This window comes from Haliotis cracherodii, unplaced genomic scaffold (assembly GCF_022045235.1).
Source record: "Haliotis cracherodii isolate W230 unplaced genomic scaffold, xgHalCrac1.p SCAF_8, whole genome shotgun sequence".
Lineage (NCBI taxonomy): Eukaryota > Metazoa > Mollusca > Gastropoda > Lepetellida > Haliotidae > Haliotis > Haliotis cracherodii.
Genome location: NW_027266341.1, coordinates 18,096,424 through 18,119,985, shown reverse-complemented (window position 1 = coordinate 18,119,985; position 23,562 = coordinate 18,096,424). Strand labels below are relative to the sequence as shown.

At 40.8% G+C, this 23,562-nt stretch overlaps 2 protein-coding genes across 2 annotated transcripts; both read right to left on the bottom strand.

Moving 5' to 3' along the window:
• Nucleotides 1–3,889: 3,889 nt before the first annotated feature.
• Nucleotides 3,890–8,945, bottom strand: LOC139450143 (calmodulin-4-like). The gene is made up of 3 exons (XM_071231808.1): nt 8,646–8,945; nt 6,696–6,790; nt 3,890–4,947 (listed from the first exon to the last, which is right to left on the bottom strand). The coding sequence occupies exons 1-3, from the start codon at nt 8,790–8,792 to the stop codon at nt 4,725–4,727; spliced, it is 465 nt and encodes a 154-aa protein (XP_071087909.1). The 5' UTR covers nt 8,793–8,945; the 3' UTR covers nt 3,890–4,724.
• A 3,001-nt stretch (nt 8,946–11,946) lies between these two features.
• LOC139450836 (calmodulin-like protein 5) lies at nt 11,947–16,483 on the bottom strand. The gene is made up of 3 exons (XM_071232670.1): nt 16,337–16,483; nt 15,956–16,050; nt 11,947–12,166 (listed from the first exon to the last, which is right to left on the bottom strand). Exons 1-3 carry the CDS (start codon nt 16,481–16,483, stop codon nt 11,947–11,949), a joined length of 462 nt encoding a protein of 153 aa, XP_071088771.1.
• Between the last annotated feature and the right edge of the window lie 7,079 nt (nt 16,484–23,562).

The window sequence follows — 23,562 nt, the reverse complement described above, 5'->3', positions numbered from 1 at the left end:
GTCGGACGATAAATTAACGTTTCTATTTCACTAAAGGTTTCATTAAACACTTATTTACGTATTCGCATTATTCCCCGGATGCCACAGGGACAAATATGTCCCTCCTCTTCTATCCTCACTTTGAAGTCGAATATAATTCAAAATATATGACGCACACAAATACTCTTCAAGGTTTTCAAGTCCGTGGGAAATTCCCTGTTCTGTGATATTACCCAATCTCGTTTTAGGCAAAGGAACATTACTTAAAATGCCCTGAAATGTAGGAACATCGTAAATTTCACCATTTTGACACATTACAAAAACAATATTAACGGCGTTATGTGGTGAATGCTTTTAAATCAAAATATTGCATATTTAATCGGAGAGTTGAATTCCATGAATAGTATGTGGGTGTTTTTTTAATCAAATCACCAGTGATCATTGTGAAACGTCGCCGAATACCCTTCACTCATTTAGAATGTTTTGGAAAATACGCAAACACGAACACCGAAGTAACCTTTCGCCATATTGGGCAGCGTTTACAAAATCGCGTTCACGTATGCCGGTTCTGAGACGCCAATTATATCACGTATATTTCAAAATTCAGCTGCGATACATATATACCAGAATTCCTCCTACATTTTAGAATCAAATGATAAATGGTCCTAATCACAGTATCCAGATCAACTCAAGCGAAACAAACTAGGTGTGAAAACGAACGCTGTGCTCGGAACTGCTTGAAATGTAAACAAAGCAAAATTCAGATATTACACTGTGTAGCATTTACTCCTATTTTGAGATACAATGCCTCTATATTTCTAGAATATGCATGGGAAGAGCATCGTAGGGGGAATTAGGGAATTAGAAATAGATACATAACAATTAATTGATAAATTAAAAAAAAATTGTCAAAGTTTCCGTCCTGTGTGACAGCATGACACAGTACAACGACAGTACAACGACAACGATTTTGACTTGCAAGATTCAAAGCGTGCATACATCAGTAAACCACCACAAAGAGAAATTCATTTCTTAAATATATACTGTAACTCACAAGATGTGATGTGGATGCTCAATAAATCATTAAACATACACTGTTATTCGTCTGATGTGATGTTGATGCTTCTGTCAATAAATATATACTGATACTCACCAACAAGTTGTCCCCGTCATCAGCCTGTGATCTGGAAGTATGTGTTTGCATGCCGATTTTAATTGTTTGTGGCCATTCAAAGAAATACTTCAGTAAACTAGATTTTCTTAATGAAACAACAAAGAACTTGCTGTGGACCTACATCCTTACCCGGAATCCCCACTGGGCTTTTGAAGAAAGGAATACCCTTACTCACAAGATGTTTGTCGATGCCTCTGTGAAGAAATATATACCCTTACTCACCAGATGTTTGTCGATGCCTCTGTAAAGAAATATATACCCTTACTCACCAGATGTTTGTCGATGCCTCTGTAAAGAAATATATACCCTTACTCACCAGATGTTTGTCGATGCTTCTGTGAAGAAATATATACCCTTACTCAACAGATGTTTGTCGATGCTTCTGTGAAGAAATATATACCATTACTCACCAGATGTTTTGTCGATGTCTCTGTGAAGAAATATATACCCTTACTCACCAGATGTTTGTCGATGCTTCTGTGAAGAAATATATACCCTTACTCACCAGATGTTTGTCGATGCTTCTGTGAAGAAATATATACCCTTACTCACCAGATGTTTTGTCGATGTCTCTGTGAAGAGACAGCTGCTATTCACCGGAGTCTGGGGCTGCACGGAATATCCACCCTCATGAAGTCGACAGACGGAGGATCTTGGATTCCAGGTACAAGCTGTACATCGCGTGGTCATCCAGCAGTATTGGAGACACTGTCTGTAGGTGTCGACGACACTGGACGTAAACAAACTCTGAGGACAGGTGTGTGTAATTCCGGGAATTCCCAAGATATTGAATTGCTCTTTCAAGGAACATACAGAATGGAATAGGGAAAAATACAACATAATATAACGCAGCCACTGCCTGTCATGTCTGGTTGCTGAATGATTTTCTGTAAAGGGATGCTGTTTCACAATATGTTGACCATGGAAACTCGTAAGGTTCGTTATAATAGTATTTACCAATTAAAACGGCCTTGCCGAAGAACAAACTCATTATCCTCATTATGCCACAAGCAATATTTGTCTTCAAACCACTGGGTGCAATGCTCAAATTATTGATGGACAACAGAGTAAATACTTGAGAATACATACATAGATGTAGAGGTGGATACTGGTGATTCGAGGCCTAGATGCGGCATTCCAATGCGCAGAGTTACGTCTCGTAGATGACCCAGCATCCGCTCCCCATTGGTTCGAGACCGCCTCCGTGGTCTAGTGTTAGACCGTCCGCCCGGAGAGTGGAAGGTCCGGGGCTCGATCCTCGGCCGCGTCATACCAAAAGACATCAAAAGATGGTACTTGTTGTTTCCCTGTCTGGCGCTCGGCATTAAGGGCCTAAAACAAGGACTGGTCGGCTCGGAGTCAGTATACTGTGTCTGAGTGGGGTATTCATGTTAAACTGTGGCATGATATCTCAGTGAGCAAGCACTATAAATCGGCATCAGTCCGGACTAGTACAAGCAGCCACACAAACACACACACGTTCATGCACGTCGCTATATAATTGCAGTAATCTTGGACGTGACGTAAAACCCCATTTCACCTCACCTCACCCATTGGTTCGAATCCCAGTGTCGTCCTCATTATGATACAGGCGTTAACATCTCAGTGGCATTTTATACTAAAAGGTCAACGATCGTGTCAAATGTGAAACTCGAATCCACAAGAGGATCCATGCAAAGCTGAGGGTTTGTTGTTTGTTTGTTGTTAAACGCCGCACTCAGCAATATTCCAGCTGTATGACGGCGGTCTATAAATAGTCGGGTCTGGGCCAGACAATCCATTGATTTATATCATGAGCATCGATCCACGCAGTTGGTACACGATGACATGCATCAACCAAGTCAGCGAGCCTGACCACCTGATCCTGTTAGTCGACTTTTACGGCAAGCATGGGTTGCTGAAGACCTATTCTACCCCGGATCTTCACGGGTCAGACGTCATAGGAGTCACCACTGAAGCAGTAATGGTGGTGTTGAGACAAAACAGAAGTGAAGAAGAATGTTTAGAAGCACTGGGAATGAGAATTGAACTATACTCAATAACAAAAGTTCCAGTGACACCAATATTTTAGTGTATTTTTCAAACAAGTAAAGTTTGGTTTTCAATATTGTAGTACATGTATGGAATCAAGTCACAAAAACGCAACTGCTGCAGAAAAGCATGTATTCCATGCAAAAGTTGACTTTTATGCAAGCCTAATGCATTTCACTACCCAAGAATTGGTATACAAACATGTGCGTCATGGCCCAGGCATTACCTTTCAACATGACAATGCCCGGCCTCATATTGCTCGACGTGTTCAGGAAACTCTTCAACAAAACAACGTGAATGTCATCCCCTGGCCGGCTCGCTACCCTGATCTCTCACCAATCGAGCACATGTGGGATGAGATGGATCGGCGCCTTCGACGTCAACCACGTGTTCCACAGACACTCCAGGAACTTGTGAAACATGCTCCAGCAGATATTGCCAGATATCCCACAGGACTTTGTGCCACGCCTGGTCTAATCCATGACGTCAGTATGGCAAATAAAACCCTTTGAACACTTACAGGAATCTTTTATCTGTTGCAATTCGAAATTGTTTCAGATTTGGTAAAAAACATAATTTGCATTAAATCTTATTCAATGTCACAGGAACTTTTGTTGTTCAGTATATAACAAGAAGTAGCTTAATATAAAGTTCAATAAAATTATATTTATTCTGAAATTAAATAATACCTCTTTTAAAGAAGGCCTTCATGAAGGCATCTCATCGACTGTAAGGTCGTGAGTCACAATTTGCTCGTGCATTCTGGTGTTGCCGGCGCCCCCGTGAGGACCCGGGGTAGAATGTACCCCTCGTAAGAGGCGACCAAACTGGGCAGCCTGTTTGCCGTGGGTTGCGTCCCTGTGTCGCCAGAGGAAGGAAATCTGTTGGTTGAGTGCGCCGGAGCCGGCAATAGTCCTTAGTCCAATAAACCACTTAGATCCTAACTTTGGCAAGTCGCCTTTTACGACAAGCACGAGTTGCTGGAGACCTATTCTACCCCGGATCTTCACTGGAACACCGTTACATTCATGTGAGTTAGTTGCAGAGAAGCTCACTCCTCACGCGACACCAGCAGTACTCTCTACGAAACGATCAAGGTCAACAACAACTGAAGTCACAGATCAGCCGATGAGCGTTTTAGTCAGTTCTTTCGAGTGAATGATTGAGTGAGTATGGTTTAAGGCCGCTTTTAGCAATATTCCAGTAATATCTCGACAGGGAACACCAGAAAGGCTTCACACATAGTACCCATATTGGGAACCGAACCCGAGTCTTCGGCGTGACGAGCGAACGCTATAACTACAAGGTTACCTCACCGCTCCCAGCCTCACCGACGTGAATATATGTGCACAAGCTAACATACACGCTTGTCTACCCAACAGTGTCAAAAGGTTTTCAGAACATAATGTAAACAATGCATATCTGAACATTTACATTTATTTCATATCAGAAGAGATACACATATCGGTTTAGATGAAACAGCAATTAACACTGAGACGGTATTACATCTAACACTACCGAGGGATATAATCTGGGTTGTCTAACTCGCCACGGCAGCGAGGAAAACAAGAAACTCTTCGAAATTTAATTTGCCGTCTCCACTGACATCGAGCTCCTTTACAATCTGCTCAGCAGTGGACTTGGGTACTTCAACACCACATTCAGAAGCGGCTGACTGCAATAGCACGTGCAGTTCATCGGGGGACAGGAGACCGTCTTTGTTCGCGTCCAGAGCGTGGAAGAGTCGTCGAAGGTGAGCGCCCCTGCAAACCAACACCAGAATGCGATATTCATGTCCCAATTGATGGTATCTACCTACAGTAACTAAAAGATTTCAACACAGTCATTCATAATTTTCAAATTTGAGTTCAAGTTATGGTGAAATGTCGAACAGAAAAGAAAATATTACGTTTGAATTCCTTTATGATCCCAAGAAGCAAAGTAACGCCAACAATCTACGCTTGTCTGTCTTGTGATGTTGCAACATCCTCTCTCTATCACGGCGCCCTGTACTTAGACAACAATGTACGCATCAGTCAGTCCCTGTATAAAGATCAATAATGAACGTACGGACTGCTTTACAACATCCTCCGGTGCACGACAAGGTTGTGTTTTAAATCTGTTGTTGTTTATGTTTTTTCATAAATGGACTTGCTATAGAACTGCAAAATAGTTGCCAACATGGGATATTTGTTACACAAGAAATAATGGACATTCTGCTCCTTCTCTTTGCTGATGACGTATTTTTTTCCTATTCCGTAAATGGCTTGTAAAAACAGTTAAATGTGTTACAGAGTTACTGTTCAAAATGGAGTCTTGAATAAATCTGAATAAAACCAATGCTTTAGATTTTAGGAAAGTTGGTATTGTTGCAAAACATGAAAAGTGGTTTCTTGGTTCGTCTGCCTTGAGTGTAGTCACTTACTAAAATATTTATCCACATATATTTTTATATTCATTTAAGCAAAAACTAAAGGGTATATTTTGTCAACACTGGCACCAACGTATTCCTAAATCACTTAATCCTAGCAATTACAGCAAAGTAAAATTATTAATACAAACTGAATTATATTTAACTTGTATAAAATGATAAAAGTTTAATCAGAGCTTGTTGTAAACTTTAATAATGTAAATGTATGTCGCATGGCCAAAGAACTCTATTTGTACAAACTGTTCATCCGGAGAAGTAGAGGATGAATACCATGCCTTACTTACATGTGAAACGTATTCCCATTAAAGGTATAAATTTCTCCCCATGTTACAAGGTACTTTTAAAGACCGTCAGTTAATGATAAATCTGCTAAACTCTGAAAATCCTGATATGATCCATGGTGTTTCTGTATTCTTAAAACATGTCTTTAAAATGAGGAATGTGTAACTTGATATAAAATCTAATCATGTACATCACGTGACAAATGTTAATATCCAACCTGCATTGTACTATGGGCCTTAGATGTCTAAATTACTGAACAAAATGTCTATATTCCGTATTCTGAAACATATTCCACTCGGCGTAAAAGGCGAAATAGTGGTAAAACGTGTATGGGTGGACCACTGTAAAACTGTGATGACTCCAGGTGTTCGCGAGAAGGGTATTACTAAGCATTTCCTCACGAAATGTATATACTTCACGCTATCCCACAGTCAAGGTGGTTTACAGTGAAGCAATGTCAGCGTGGTATAGTTAAACGTGACAAACCACTTTCCATAATCATAAAATATCCCTACTTAAAAAGGTCCATTGTACGGGATGGACAGTGTCATAAGCATTTGTTTATGATTCACTCTCAAGTAGTGGTGATACCAGGTGTTCGCGAAAAGCAGAGGAACCCACCACTTACTCCACATGCAAAGGGAAAGCAATTGTCCACCTGCAAAAAACCCATGGGAAACACATGCGAACAAATGTGACCCTGATCAAACTCTTGTTGAGCATGATGCCCTTGAAGGCTTCGTAGAAAGAGCATTGGACCTCAAACGCTGTGAAATAAAACATAACGATCCAACTTACTCTCTCTCCTTCCGCTCGATAGGCTCCATAGCAGCCAAGAACTCATCCAAGGTTATCTTGTAGTTTTGGTCAGTATCAAGCTTAGCAAACAATGCCTGGGAGAAAAATAGAGCGAATGAGTGGATGAGCTTGGTTTTACGCCGCTCTCAGCAGTATTCCGAACATTATAGCCATGTTGGGAATCAACAACAACAACAACTAATCAGATTAAAGTTTGATGTTAAACGGAAATGATTGTTTGTCCATTATCGAAAATCAACTTATCTTTAAGGCAGTGCAAATGTTTATAAGTCATACAAAGAGATTTGGGTGACACATTAATGTAAATAAACTAATCTCTCTTTTGTACATTTCTCAAATATCTATACACTCATCTTCTTTTCTTTTTTCCCTGTATATGATTTACTGTACAAGCTTTTGTAAATACCACAGGGCGAGGGGGTCATAAGTTGGATAACTTGTTCTCAATCAATTTCAATCTGAATAAAATGTGTTTCAACTATCCAGACCACATTCATTTTGCATTTTCAGTTCCCTGTGAATTACAGTTTATTATTTAGATACACTATATCGGAATCCGTCCATGCAAAGTGGATCACTGACAATCACTAAACCTTGCACAAACTCTCTTCAAGGCAATTCGTACACACTGGGGAATATAAAAAAAAGATTTCATGAATGAACAAGGCGCCGACCTAGATAACGCTCTAACAATGAACACACAACTGCTAAACAAGTGTGAAAGATCGGTCAGAACAGTACGTTTGGGGAGTATTAGCGTTCCTCTAGCCTCGCTCAAAGGCTGTACGGAATAATAAGTCCATAGATGTATAGTAATTCTATTCTTAATTCCTATTTTGTATAACATTTAGGAATTATTATTTAAACAAATATTCTCTTCCTTAGAGACTTGAGCAGGCGCTCCTCGTGCAACGGAATAAACTAGATCCTGCACACTGGGGAATGTGACATCCTGAGTATAATTTTAACCATAACATCGCAGATCAGCATGTGTGTTTGCAGTAGTCGTATGTAGTGTAATGGCATACACTCACTCACACACTCACTCACTCACGTCATAGTATTTTTCCACATGCAAAGATGGCAACATCCTGATTTGTAAATGTCACTATAACCTTGACATCGCAGTTCTTATGTGTGCAGTAAGTGTGTGGGAGTGTAATGACACAGTGTCACTCACTCACTAACTCACTCACTTGCTCCTGATTTGTAAATGACACTTTAACCATTACATAGCGGATCATGTGTGTTTGCAGTAGTAGTGTATAGTGGAATCTCATTCATATGTTGCTGGCATATTGAGCTCATACAAATATACATATTGTTGTAAACTGCGAGGCATCCACGTTTGTTTGGTGGTGGTCAAAAATGGAACAAACAAGAAATGGTCATTCGAAGGTGATGTATACGTATTTTATCACACACTCATTCACTAACTCACTCACCCCTTAGTGCCATTTTCCACGAGACCATTTCTAAACCGGGTCTCCACTGAGACACCCCTGATACGTTTTTGAAGTTCCAAGCGCTGATCATCGAAAATCGTTCAGACGAAACATTTAGTACACCAGACTTCTATAATAAGAAACTATTTTGGAGGAAAACACAACATGCAGGACGAATATATTCGCCATTAGTCCACGTGTAAAAGTTTGGTGTTGATGTGCAGGGTTGCGTCCCTTAGGCATGCAAAAAAACACATGATTGTCAGCATCATAATCGTACACGTGGGTTTCACCAAAATGATAAACATCTCATACCTGCATCACTTCAGGCCTTCCCCTCACATCAAGCAGACACGCCGTGACACAACAGAAATGCTGTTCAAAACGGCATTAAACCCAACTCACAGAAAAGAAGGTATGCGTCTTTTTGTCCCCGCAATGTGACAAATGCAGCTTAATTACCCACTCCCACATATGAACTCACATAGACTTGCTCCCGTTCCAGTTTATATCCTAGTTCTTTGAAAAGACCATTGACTTCTTCCATATTGAGGTACCCATCTTTGTTGACGTCAGCAGCAAGAAATACCTTGATGTATATGTCCCTGTCCTTGGCACTAAGATGAGACATGATGGAAACCTCTACACGTTGTCGCCACAGGAGGTCTTACGACTTGACTCTATGCTTAACTAAAACAGAGCTTAAGAGCAGTTTGTTGCTGGCTGCTACGCTGACTTTCTTGCTTGATATGCAGAGCAGAGTCACGGTAGCTTGTGTGACAAGGCTGACTGAAGGCGTGAAATGTGTACTGTCATACAGTGTGGGGGAGAGGGGTGGGTGGGTGGTGGGTGGGTAGGTCTTGATGTGTTGAGACAGGTTGAAAAGGAAAACTGCGCCTCTTCTAGTCTATTAATAGACGTTTGGGCTACTGCGATTGGGTTACTGTACCGTTTCCCACCAACTGAAGACCTTTATTGCGAAATCATATGAAGAAAAATGCACACAGCTTGTTTAAAGTAAGAGAGAGACACAGTGAGAGAACAAAGACAGGCATTTTTAGCTGGGTCAAACTTAGAGCGATAAAAATCTCATAGCAGTATCTGTACTCGTTTCGCTGTGGTGTGAACAGAACAGAGGTCAATATCAATAAGGAGTCTATATCACGCATGGTGCTATCGCGTGTGGTCATGTTATGAGTTACACTGTATTGTAGTATTGTGTGTAGTCATGGTTGCATGATATCAGTCTTTTTATCTTGACTTAAACAAAAGTTTAGCATCGTCAAGTACACGAATACCGACCAGTGTATAAACCTCGAGACTAATGGGTATTACTAATGTCTTTGTATCCCACGTATATAATGGAAAGAGATAGAGTGATGTGAAAGTTTGGTTTAAATACGGAGATACATCGTTTGCAGCAAATATTACGGTATATGGAGGTGAGGTCGCGTACAGGATCATTTCACTTCTGTAGCTACGTGCAAGGACGTGCGTGTGACTGCTTGTACTAGTCCGGACTTAGGCTGGTTTTATAGTGCTAGGTCACTGAGATGCCATGCCGCAGTTTAACATGGACACCCACCCACACAGTACGCTGACTCCGACCCGACCAGTGCCTATTTCATTCCCGTAATGCCGAACGCCAGGCAGGATAAGTCCCTTTTCTCAACGTCTTTTGGTATATATTTCCAAAGACTCTTTCTCGCCATTCTATGAAGTGTCACAGTATCCTATCTGAAGTGATATATTTATCTGGTGGATGGTGGTACTATCGCTCCTACTATTACTGTTATCATTACTACGACTTCTACTACTGCTACTACTAATACTACCACTACTATGACTACGACTACCGAGGATGGTGGTACTATCGCTCCTACTATTACTGTTATCATTACTACGACTTCTACTACTACTGCTACTACTACTTCTACTACTGTTGCTGCTGCTACTATTACTACGACTACTACTACTACTACTATGACTGAAACTATCGCTTACTACTATTACTAAAGCTACTACAACTAATATTACTACCACTCCTCTTATTACAGCTACTACTATGCTACTACTACTACTACTACTACTACTACAACAACTACTACTACTACAACAACTACTACTACTACTACAAACAACGCTACCCACATAACCACTGCCACCCATAACAAATACATCACCAGTATTCACCACTGCCATTACCCCTTCTACAAACATGTTTGCACCTAGTGTATCACATCGGGCGTCCTCCAACGTCGAGCTAAACGCCGTGATAAAACAGAAATACTGTTCACAGCTACACCTACTCCAAGCCCGTGAAGATCCAGGTTATAATTGGTCTTCAGCAACCCATACTTGTCGTAAAAGGTGACTAAAACGATCGTCACGCTCACTGACTTGTTTGATGCTCGATGACTTGACTGATGCTCGCTTACTTGGTTGATGCATGTCATCGTATCCCAATTGTGTATATCGATGCTCATTTCCAATTCTCATGCGCATGCCTTCTTTTGCCCGGAAGTAAAGCTGGAACATTGGGTTTAACCACTCTCACTACATATAGAACCGCAACAATCACTACCAATACTAAAACAGCCAACAGCCACCAGCCTCCTATAACCATAACCACTTGATGCAATCTACCAAAGACCTGTGAAGGTCCGGGTTGGAATAGGTCTTCAGCAACCCATGCTTGCCGACTGTGCTTGTCGTAAGAGGCGACTGACGGGATCGGGTGGTCAGGCGCTCTGCCTTGGTTGATGCATGTCATCAGGTCCCAATTGCGTGGATCGATGCTCATGATGTCAATCACTGGATTGTCTGGTCCAGACTCGATTATTTACAGACCGCCGTCACATAGCTGGAATATTGCGGAGTGCGGCGTTAAACAACCAATAAATACACAATCAATCTACCAAAACCACTACCTTTACCACCACTACTATAAGCACGTCTACAAACATGTTTTCACCCAGTACTTCACATCGGGCTTTCCTCCCAAGTCAAGCCGCACGTCGTGACAGCAACAACTACCCCAAGCCTGTGACTAATGGCAGGACACTTAAGCCTGGTCCACTGCCACAACGACTTGAGTTTGTTTGTTTGTTTTTTTACTGTTGCTGTTCGTGCTACACGACGCAACTTGAATTGATCTCATAATGCATTATACTCTAGACACCAGCTATAAATCCATTCAAGACTTAAATAATTCATTGTACCATCTATACATTTGTAAACTATTTATAAAGCAGTATTGACAAGTCCTTGAAAGGCAGGGGTATTGACAAGGCACACAAAAACACACATACATGCACGAACACAAACACACAAGCATGTACACACACGCTCTCTCTCTCTCTCTCTCTCTCTCTCTCTCTCTCTCTCTCTCTCTCTCTCTCTCTCTCTCTCTCTCTCTCTCTCTACCCATATGGGGAATCGGTAACAATGGCCTGTTATTTTCAGTGATTCAACGAATTGGTAAACGTCTGAGACCTGCATCACTTCGGGCTTTCCTCCCACATTAAGCTGACACGCCGTGATAAAACTGGAATACTGTTAAAAAGCGGCGTTAAACCCAACTCACTCACTCACTCACTCTCCTATTACGGCCCTTGGAATCTGTTTCGGATGATAATCGGGACTGATAATTCTCTGGCGTTGACACTTTTAATTTGACTGCTGTTTCAAATAAAACTTGTTTGGCAACCACTTTGTGGGTTATGATAGTCTAAACGCACAAGTCAAGTCCTTAAAATCAGAACATTATATTTATTGATGAATTTTTAACACGCATCATTTCCTCTGTTTGCCAAATGTTCAAGAAACTGTTCGTAGCTGAGTTTCCCGTCTATGTCCTTGTCCAGACGAGCTAGCAAGGCATCTATGTCACTTTGCTGTAGTGCCGAGCCTACTGAGCACAGAGCTTCGCGTAGTTCCTTGCTGCTCAAAACGCCATCTTGGTTGATGTCCGCTGCCACGAACATCTGCCGTATGTTTGCACACCTGGAAAAGTAAAGGATAACTCATCTGAATATTTAAATAAAGCGACAAAACCCTTTCCATAATTCAATAGAAATCTCTGCATAAAGCAGAGTCGATTGTACAATTCCGACTATATCATGAGCATATGTTTATGACTCTCTCTCAAATATCAATGATGCCAGGTGTTCGCGAAAAGGTGAGCGTATCAAGCCCTAGCGGTGGCACCCGTCACAAACACATGCAAAGGCAGGTAACACATGTGAGTGAGTTTGGGTTTCTAAAGCAACAAAACCCTTTCCTTATCCATATCCAATGGGAATCTCGATTGTGAGCAAGTGTTTATGAATCGTCATCAAATAGTAATGATATGCCAGGTGTTCGCGAAAAAGTGAGCGTATTCTGCCCCACCGGTGGCACACACCACAAACGCATGCAAAAGCAAGTCAATTGTTCACCTGAAAAAAAGGGAACATATGGTACAAGTCAAAATGTTTGTCATTTTTGTCACTGATGAGTCAACTTTGGAAATGTCCTCCACATGTCTACCATATAACTTTTTGAACACCGCTTTGAACAGTGATGTGGAAGGAAACCCCCAAATTAGGCACTTCTCAGGAGATATGGTGCTGACACACCTAGAAGTCGAATCAGGGCGAAAGAGGATTCGAACCCATGATCATAGGTTTTTGGCACAGCGAATGGCGACAACGTAGTCGACTGGGCCACCAGCATCCCTAGGAACACAATTTACCATCGTTAGTGAACCCATGGAACAAGTTGCGTCCCTCAGCTAGAGAATGAACAGAAGTTCTGTGTTCAATGTGCTGCAGTTTGATGTGAGAGCTACGGACATCATTTGTATCCCCGACGCGTCAAATTTGGAAATGGCCTCGTCATGTCTACCATAAATCGTTTTGAAAGTTGGGTGAGTGAGTGAGTATGTTTTTACGCCGCTTTTAGCAATATTCCAGCAATATCGGGGACACCAGAAATGGGCTTCACACATTTTACCCATGTCGGGAATCGAACCCGGGTCTTCGGCGTGAGGAGCGAACGCTTTAACCACTAGGCTACCCGACCGCCCCTTTTGAAAGTTGCCCGAGGCCTTGAACGTTGTAACCCTGATCAAACAACTTGTGGACATCAGAAGCAGGAGCAACTTGGTTATTGCTCGACATAAAGGGAAACAAACTTGAGCGTGACGTGTACTGTTTAAATCTAACGCAAGTGAATCTATTATAGACATGTACTGTACTCAAAGGCACACCACTGTGTCGAGAACTAACCGTCAGAATACCGATCTCGTTGGTTAACTAAAGTTTCATTGACTCTATGACGACATAACAAAGTGGTGTTGAAGCACCGAAAGATATTCATGTAAGAGAGATCCGAGTTATTGAAAGCTTAATATACTCGAACAGGTTCTCGTGGATAAACATCTTCCTTATGACAGTCGAGGCGACGTCTGGGTGTACATTCTATCAAGCACAGTGTAGATTCAACACTTTTATCAAGCACAGTGTAGTTTCAACACCTTTATCAAGCACAGTGTAGATTCAACACCTTTTCAAGCACAGTGTAGATTCAACACCTTTATCAACCACAGTGTAGATTCAACACCTTTATCAAGCACAGTGTAGATTCAACACCTTTATCAAGCACAGTGTAGATTCAACACCTTTATCAAGAACAGTGCAGTTTCAACACCTTTATCAAGCACAGTGTAAATTCAACACCTTTATCAAGCACAGTGTAGATTCAACACCTTTATCAAGGACAGTGTAGATTCAACACCTTTATCAAGCACACTGCAGATTCAACACCTTTATCAAGGACAGTGTAGTTTCAACACCTTTATCAAGCACAGTGTAGATTCAACACTTTTATCAAGGACAGTGTAGATTCAACACCTTTATCAAGCACAGTGTAGATTCAACACCTTTATCAAGCACAGCGCAGTTTCAACACCTTTATCAAGCACAGTGTAGATTCAACACCTTTATCAAGCACAGTGCAGTTTCAACACCTTTATCAAGGACAGTGTAGATTCAACACCTTTATCAAGCACAGTGTAGATTCAACACCTGTATCAAGCACAGTAAAGATTCAACACCTTTATCAAGCACAGTGTAGATTCAACACCTGTATCAGGGACAGTGTAGATTCAACACCTTTATCAAGCACAGTGCATTTTCAACACCTTTATCAAGCACAGTGTAGATTCAACACCTTTATCAAGCACACTGCAGTTTCAACACCTTTATCAAGCACAGTGTAGATTCAACACCTTTATCAGGCACATTATCATCAGCTTTCAAAATGGCATTTGCTTTTGAAATTATTGTAACCACCTTCATGTTTCTTTTTGTTTTGAGAGCATTATTATAGCAAATCTCAGAAATAAGAAATAATCGAATACCATTGCTGCTATGTTTGTTTGTTGTTTATCTCCTCACTCAGGAATATTCGAGCTATATGACGGCGGTCTGTATATAATCGATCCAGTGATTGATATTGTGAGCAATGATTACCGCCATCAGGATCACCCGATCTATTCAGTCACCTCTGGAGACCAGTTCTTACGAGGGACCAATATCATAAGCAAATGAACATGATATATGTATACAGTCGCAACTTGTTGTGTCGAATTCGCGGGGACTTGGAAAACGTTCGAGATATCCAGGGTTCGAGACAAGCAACAAAGTGAATTTCCGCAAAACAAACATTCTGTTATGAGAGATTATTACATGTAATCTAGTCATCTTCGGTTTCATTCAACGTTCCAAATAATCGTTTTACTCATTTCTCAATTTGCGCGTGTCAACGACAGTGAGAGTCACAGTCTCGTGGCAACATGCCTGTAACTTCCTGCCGATGTGTGTAAGTATTCAACTTTGATGCTACATTTTGATACATGGGACTCCCAAATGAGTTCGAGATAACCGGGAATTGGACAAATCCTGTTCGTCAGATCCCAGCATAAATGATGACGAATATGGAAGTAATTGACATGGAGTGGAAGGTGAGTTCGAGATAACCCGATATTCGACTATTTTGAAGAAATAAACGACGAGTGGGAGTTGTTTATCGTAAAATAAAACACTGCAGTGAGAATAAACCATGAGGGACGCATATATCAACATTATGTACTGCCTCTTCAAGGACGTTGATCGATTCCCGACATGGGTACAATGTGTGAAACCCATTTCTGGTGTCCCCCGCCGTGATATTGCTGGAATATTGCTAAAAGCGGCGTAAAATCAAACTCACTCATTCACTCAAGGACGTTGATAAAATGTGCAAGCTTTAAAAATATTTACCCGTATTTAATAAAGATGACGCTTTGAATAGAATCCGACCTCGGCAATGTCGGACAAGTTTATTTTATGAACAGGTGGGTTAAGTTTGGTATTTCCCACATATTCTGAAGTCAAGACAATCCTCAAGTCGATTATCTGTACCTTTTCTCCAAATATCGATTGTCACAGATCTCCCACTTTTGGATGCGATCGTTCGGCCACTGCATTTATCCGTGTAGCCCAGCTACGTCTATGGGGAACAAGTCACTAGATATTTCCCTCTCAAAAGTAATATACATGTATATATATATAGTGAGTTGTTATATATCCTAACAGTAAGTAGGCTTTGGACCAAAGTACAGTCAATTGCCTGTCAAACAGGCACTGATACAGTCTATAATAGTTGGCAAGTCTAGTTCACTTTGCTCGTTTAATTTAATTTCCCGATTTGTTTGTAAAATATGTTCATATCTGAGACAAGCTGTGTGAGGTCAGGTGTACGCATACTTACTCTCTATCGACCGGTGATATCCCAGGCATGGTTGCGAGAAATTCATCCAGCGTTATTTTATCGTTATTGTCTGTATCCACACCGTGAAACATCTCCTACAACATAACGGTAGATAGTTCTGCAAACTCGCATAAACGGTAGCTGAATGGTGTTTTATGCCTCAGTAATCACCATTCGAACTCGAAGGAAACTGAGAAACGATCGACGTATACGAGTGAAAACAGTTTTGCAACGTAATTTACAACACAAAAGGAATGATATTGTACATGAGATGTATTTAATAATATATATATATATATATTGCTTTATTGCTGTGGTTAAACTTTACTGTGATGCACATATAACAAGGTAATGCGAAAGAAATACCCGTTAAATACTCACAATTAGTTTCGACGGTTTAAGTCGAAATCCAAGCTTTTCACAGAGACATTTGAATTCTATTTTGTTGAGGTAGCCGTCCCCATTCGCATCCACACCAAGAAAGAACTTTGTATAACTCTCTCGCTCACTCGGTGTTAAATGACTCATACTTGTCCAATCACCACTGTAACTGTCTCAAACTTTAATCGTGCAGTTGACACCAGTGCCTCTTGGTATGCAAAATTATCATGTCTGCCTCGAAACGACCACTGTCCTTTCGCACTCATAGCAACAAAAGACAATATTTGAACTACCTCAAACAAATGTAATCAATGGCCACTCTGGACGTCCACATACAATGTTGCGGCCGTGCAGCCTTGAAAGGAAAATATTTTTCTATCATCTCCCCATGATTTGCCGAACGCCTCCTGAGTTTGTAAAACGTGATTTGCATATATTACACTGGTTAGTTTAATCCTTCTGGCGATGAATGTAAAATATGTAAATGGCTTTTCCATGTCCGCTCCTACAACTGTTTTCTTTCGCTATTTAGGACCCGTAAGGATCCGGGGTAGCATAGGTCTTCAGCAACCCATTCTCGCCGTAAAAGGCGACTATGCTTGTCGTAAAAGGCGACTAACGAGATCGGGTAGTCAGACTTGATGCATGTCATCTTATTCCAATTGCGTTCATTGTTCACATAGCACAGGTTCATTTTGACACGCAGCACAGGTTCATTTGACACACAGCGTGGGTTTATAGTGACACACAGCACAGATTCATTGTGACACGCAGCATAGGTTCATTGTGACACACAGCACAGGTTCATTGTGACACACAGCACAGGTTCATTGTGACACACAGCACAGGTTCATTGTGACACGCAGCACAGGTTTATTGTGACACACAGCACAGGTTCATTGTGTCACGCAGGACAGGTTCATTGTGACACACAGCACAGGTTCATTGTCACACACAGCACAGGTTCATTGTCACACACAGCACAGGTTCATTGTCACACGCAGCACAGATTCATTGAGACACGCAGCACAGGTTCATTGTGACACACAGCACAGATTCATTGTGACACACAGCACAGGTTCATTGTGATACGCAGCACAGGTTCATTGTGACACACAGCACAGGTTCATTGTGACACACAGCACAGGTTCATTGTGATACACACCACAGGTTCATTGTGACACACAGCACAGGTTCATTGTGACACTAAGGACAGGTTCATTGTGACAATCAGCACAGGTTCATTGTGACACGCAGCACAGGTTCATTGTGACACACAGCACAGGTTCATTGTGACACGTAGCACATGTTCATTGTGACACACAGCACAGGTTCATTGTGACACACAGCACAGGTTCATTGTGACAAACAGCACAGGTTCATTGTGACACGTTGCACAGGTTCATTGTGACACACAGCAAAGGGTAATTGTGACACACAGCACAGGTTCATTGTGACACACAGCACAGGTCCATTGTGACACTCAGCACAGGTTCATTGTGACACTCAGCACAGGTTCATTGTTCACACAGCACAGGTTCATTGTGACACACAGCACAGGTTCATTGTGACACGTAGTGTCGATTTATTGTGTCAAAAAACACGAGTTCATTGAGACACAAAGCACAGGTTGGTACACCAGTTTATTGTAAAGCCCTGGTTATTTTGGTCAATTGCTGTCCATGCAGTAGTGATTTGCTATTGAGCACAGTACGGCACATGAAAGCCATGGCCTAGAGTGGTGACACACAAATTATATTTATCCAAAAAGAATTAGGTTACGTCATTCACTTAGAACTATTTCTGTCAGTAAAAGTGGCCGGTTGAACGGGGTCTCAGTACATGTTCTGCGGCCGAGGTTAGAAGACTAAATCTCCAGGTGCAGAGGGAAATGAGTACAATTGGTTTTGGGGTTTCGGCCGGGAAATTATTCTCGCTGCCCCATCATAGCGATTAAAGGGGAACACGCGTCCCAGAAAAAGTTTATTCGATGCCTTTCAAAATGTTTTCTGTTTGTCTTTTTTATATTTAGTACATGAATGGTATAATATCAACTGGGTACTTAATGATTAACCCAAATAATCATGCTCTACTGATATACTAAAAGGTTTCATTTTCTAACATAATATTATTCAACATGTCTTGAACTGGGCAGAAATGTACAGTAGAGCATAGTCCCTTTTAAATTCAACTTCGAAAACGAATTTAGATTAAACGATACGTCTACGGTTGACAGATATGTTGATGCATGTGTTGAACACCTGGCATCTTTGGCGGGGGCTTGAAATTAACCAAACAAGAAATGGTGACTTGATGGCGATGTATTTGATGCGGGTATCATAGGCGATATTACATGCATCATATCAATGAATCTCACAACAGGTGTTTTTGTTTGTTTTTTTGTTAGTGAGTGAGTATGGTTTTACGCCGCTTTTAGCAATATTCCAGCAATATCACGGCGGGGGACACCAGAAATGGGCTTCACACATTGTACCAATGTCGGGAATCGAACCTGGGTCTTCGGCTTGACGAGCGATCGCTTTAACCACTTGGCTACCCCAGCGCCCCCTCAAGAGATAAGGGAATCGTTTGATGATGGCCCCAGTCGCTGACCGGTCATGAATCATCCGATCACAACAAAAACATGTGATCCAAATTCATCTCAGGGCACTCGGGCACGCCTTTTACGACAAGCGTCGTTGCCTCTTATAGCAAGCATTGGTTGCTAAAGACCTATTCTAACCCGGATCTTCACGGGACCCCTCCATAGGGGTCGACTATGCTTGTCGTAAAAGACGACTAACGGGATCGGGTGGTCAGGCTCGCTGACTTGGTTGATGCATGTCATCGATCCCTATTGCGTGGATCGATGCTCATTATATTAATCACTGGATTGTCTGGACCAGACTCGATTATTTACAGACCGCCGCCATATAGCTTGAATATTGCTGAGTGCGGCGTTAAACAACAAACAAACAAACATGTTCAGCTACGTTGGATACTGAAACCTTTCTCCTTGTCTACGCGACACTCGGGCACGACGCTCTGTACAGTCTAGACAGTATTTCGATACATCAGTAGAAAGTATTGGTGCCCAGTTCAGGTCTGTTCATTTGACGTGACCTTCAGTCTGCCTGTGATTTCGGGTCCTAGGGATAGGAATGCATGTCCTCCGTGACCATCTACATGTCGCCTGGTAGCTGATCAAACGTCTGGTATAGATTCCATGCCCTGCTGATCACACTTTGGCTGACACCAAAGACGTTTGCAACGTGACGTTGCATTGAACCAGTGTCAAGCATCTGCCTGATTCTTCGGTCGCCAAACTACCCCCTTGACGCTGAGAGGGCATCACTGCATTCAGTTGTTGCAATCCCCACATACATCCAAACACAGGTTTTCAAGCACTTCGTGGACATCGTGCTCAGATACATGTAATATACCACTCAGATTCATGTAATATACGATTCAGGTACATGTAATATACTTCTAAGGCACATGTGATATACTAGTACTCAGGTACATGTAATATACTTCTAAGGCATATGTGATATACTAGTACTCTGGTATATGTAATATACTACACAGGTACATGTAATATGCCTCTCAGATTCATGTAATATTCTACTCATTTATATGTAATATACTACTCGGGTACATGTTATATACTACTCGGGTACTTGTTATATACTATTCAGGTACATGTTATATACTATTCAGGTACCTGTAATAACTACTCGGGTACATGTAATATACTACTCAGGTACATGTAATATACTACTCCGATTCGTGTAATATACAACTCAGATTCATGTAATATACTACTCGGGTACATGTAATATACTACTCGGGTACATGTTATTTACTACTCGGGTACATGGAATATACTATTCAGGTACATGTACATGTAATATACTACTCGGGTACATGTTATATACTACTCGGGTATATGTTATATACAGCTCAGATTCATGTAATATCCTACTCAGATTCATGTAATATACTACTCAGGTATATGTAATATACTACTCAGATTCATGTAATATACTACTCAGGTACATGTAATATACTATTCAGGTACATGTTATATACTACTCATGTATATGTAATATACTACTCAGGTACATGTTATATACTACTCGGGTACATGTTATATACAGCTCAGATTCATGTAATATACTACTCATGATCAGGTACATGTAATATACTACTCAGGTACATGTTATATACTACGCAGGTACATGTAATAACTACTCGGGTACATGTTATATACAACTCAGATTCATGTAATATACAACTCAGATTCATCTAATATACTACTCAGGTACATGTAATATACTACTCAGGTACATATAATATACTACTCAGGTACATGTTATATACTACTCGGGTACATGTTATATACTACTCAGGTACATGTAATATACTGCTCAGATTCATGTTATATACTATTCAGGTACATGTAATAACTACTCGGGTACATGTAATATACAACTTAGATTGATGTAATATAATACTCAGGTACATGTAACATACTATTCAGGTACATGTAATATACAACTCAGGTTCATGTAATATACAACTCAGATTCATGTAATATACTACTCAGGTACATGTTATATACTACTCAGGTACATGTTATATACTACTCGGGTACATGTAATATACTACTCAGGTACATGTAATATACAACTCAGGTACATGTAATATACTACTCAGGAACATGTAATATTCAGCTCAGATTCATGTAATATACTACTCAGGTACATGTAATATACTACTCAGGTACATGTAATATACAACTCAGATTCATGTTATATACTACTCAGATAAAATATTGAATATCAAGCAACAATAGCTACAAATTCGAAAACTGTCACCTTGACCGTTGGCCTTGATTTTAAGGTGGATAAAAGGAACAGAGCTAGGGGCAACACAAACCTTCTCATGAGCTCCGGGGGCTCCGGGGGCGGTCGGGTAGCCTAGTGGTTAAAGCGTTCAGTCGTCACGTCGAAGACCCGGGTTCGATTCCCGACATGGGTACAATGTGTGAAATCCATTTCTGGTGTCCCCCGCCGTGATATTGCTGGAATATTGCTAAAAGCGGCGTAAAACCATACTCACTCACTTTTCTTCAAATAATTGTTGGTGCTTCTTGCACAATATACATTAGTATAGGTAGTCGTGTGATACGAAATTCGAGCCTTCATATTGTCAGGCCACTGACATTACCTCTCAACCAGCTGGTGTAAGTGGAGAACAGAAAACTTGGTAACAACTTATATTCTGAGGAAAGGTTTTCGCGTGTGAACATTTTACGTCCCATTTAGTTTGACATTTGTCAGCAGTGATCGTAAACATGGAAAAAGGAAATACATTGAGTTAAATGTGATGTTTACACAACCAAATGTTTTTTTCATTTGTATTGAATCTGACTCGTCCTTCATAAATGTTCAGATGGTTTTTCAACGACACACATATAAGTTGTAAGTGTTTCCACGGAATTATGATTGGCTAACCAAGCAATATTGTTATGCGTTTATGTTCCTTAAAACGCAAAATACGTAGGCCACGGCCGCTATCAGTATACTGTTTCCTGATTGGCTGATACTAGGGGGAAGAGGGGAGGAGAGCTTGGGGTTGCATTATTGCGCTGAACGTTGCCTCCGTGCTTCGTCGACCCGTGAAGATTCCGGGTTAGAATTTGTCTTCAGCAACCCATGCTTGTCGTAAGAGGCGACTAACGGGATCGGGTGGTCAGGCTCGCTGACTTGTTTGATGCATGTCATCGTGTCCCAATTGCGTGGATCGATTCTCATGATGTCAAACACTGGATTGTGTTGTTCAGACTCGATTATTTAGAAACAACCGTCATATAGCTGCAATATTGCTGAGTGCGGCGTTAAACAAACAATAAATAAAATTATAGATTAAATAAGCAATATGTGAAGTTATTGCTGACTTATGTATTTTTCAGAATTGACTTAAATATGTTTATTTTGCTTTTACGGAAATATACACCTAAAATTCGACACGCCCCCAATATTGAAATCTTTTCTTAAGAACACTTGCACTCGTTAAACCGGTTTACCTAATATCCATATTAACGAGTCATTACTCCCGCATAATTAATTCATTCCTATCTGGGTTTTTTTCAAGTCAAATGTGTAATTCTATCATAATAATCTTTTGTTAGTGAGTCGTTTTGAAGCCGTTTCAATAGTACTTCAGTTATGTGATATCGCAATTTTCTTTTAATCTTTTCCACTGATACGGTACTTTCCGTCCATAAGACTTTCTGATTTGCCAATCAGCGTCGAGACATGTAAATTTCCGAAAAGAGGTGGTAAAAATGTGAAGCCGAATCGTTTCAGAAAGCTAACAGCTTGCTGGCTCAAGAACCCACGCATCCTTCTTTTAAATCAGGCGGCTGAAGTTGGATCAGGGGTCATCTGACGCCACTGTTTAGGCATCCTCAGATCGTAACTCAGAGAGTCGCCCCTCGTGGTTTATACTCCCTGCTGTGTCTTATTGTACGATAAACAACGACCACGAGTCGTTAATTTCTTAAATATATAATTATCATGCATATCCTGTGAGCTAAAACTATAAATAAATGAAATCGAAAAATATATGTTACGTTACGTTCGCACCACTTTATAAATAGCAAACAACTCATATATACGTAATACTATGTTAAGATATCGCGTATCAGGTTGCGTGTCTCTGTACCTCAATTGGGACATTAAACTTTGAGAGGGGGCGAATATATAACATGTGTTTGAAGCTAAAACATCCATGTGGTATATGATATAATTCCAGAATGACTTTTACTAAAGATTTACTTTGAAATTGCATGTTTTTCTTCTTAGCGACGTTTCAAGGCATGTTCTAAAAAACTGCCACACATAGAGACATATTCAATGTAGAATTTGTGTCCACTTTATGTGTGTTCCGAGAGCTACAGTAACGCATTTCTGTGATATATATTTATTCATATTCATAATTTGATCAAGTTGAATTTCTTCATGTGAAAAGTTATCGTTCAGTTAAGAGTTAAGATAGACATCGTACATGATTTCAATTCGAAATTTTGATGGTTTGTTTCAATCATATGCACCTACATGCAATGACATACACACTATGTTACAGAGTGACGAGTCGATCTGACGCAATATACCTATAAAATCTCATGAAGGATGTCATTGAGTGATACCCAAAGGCTG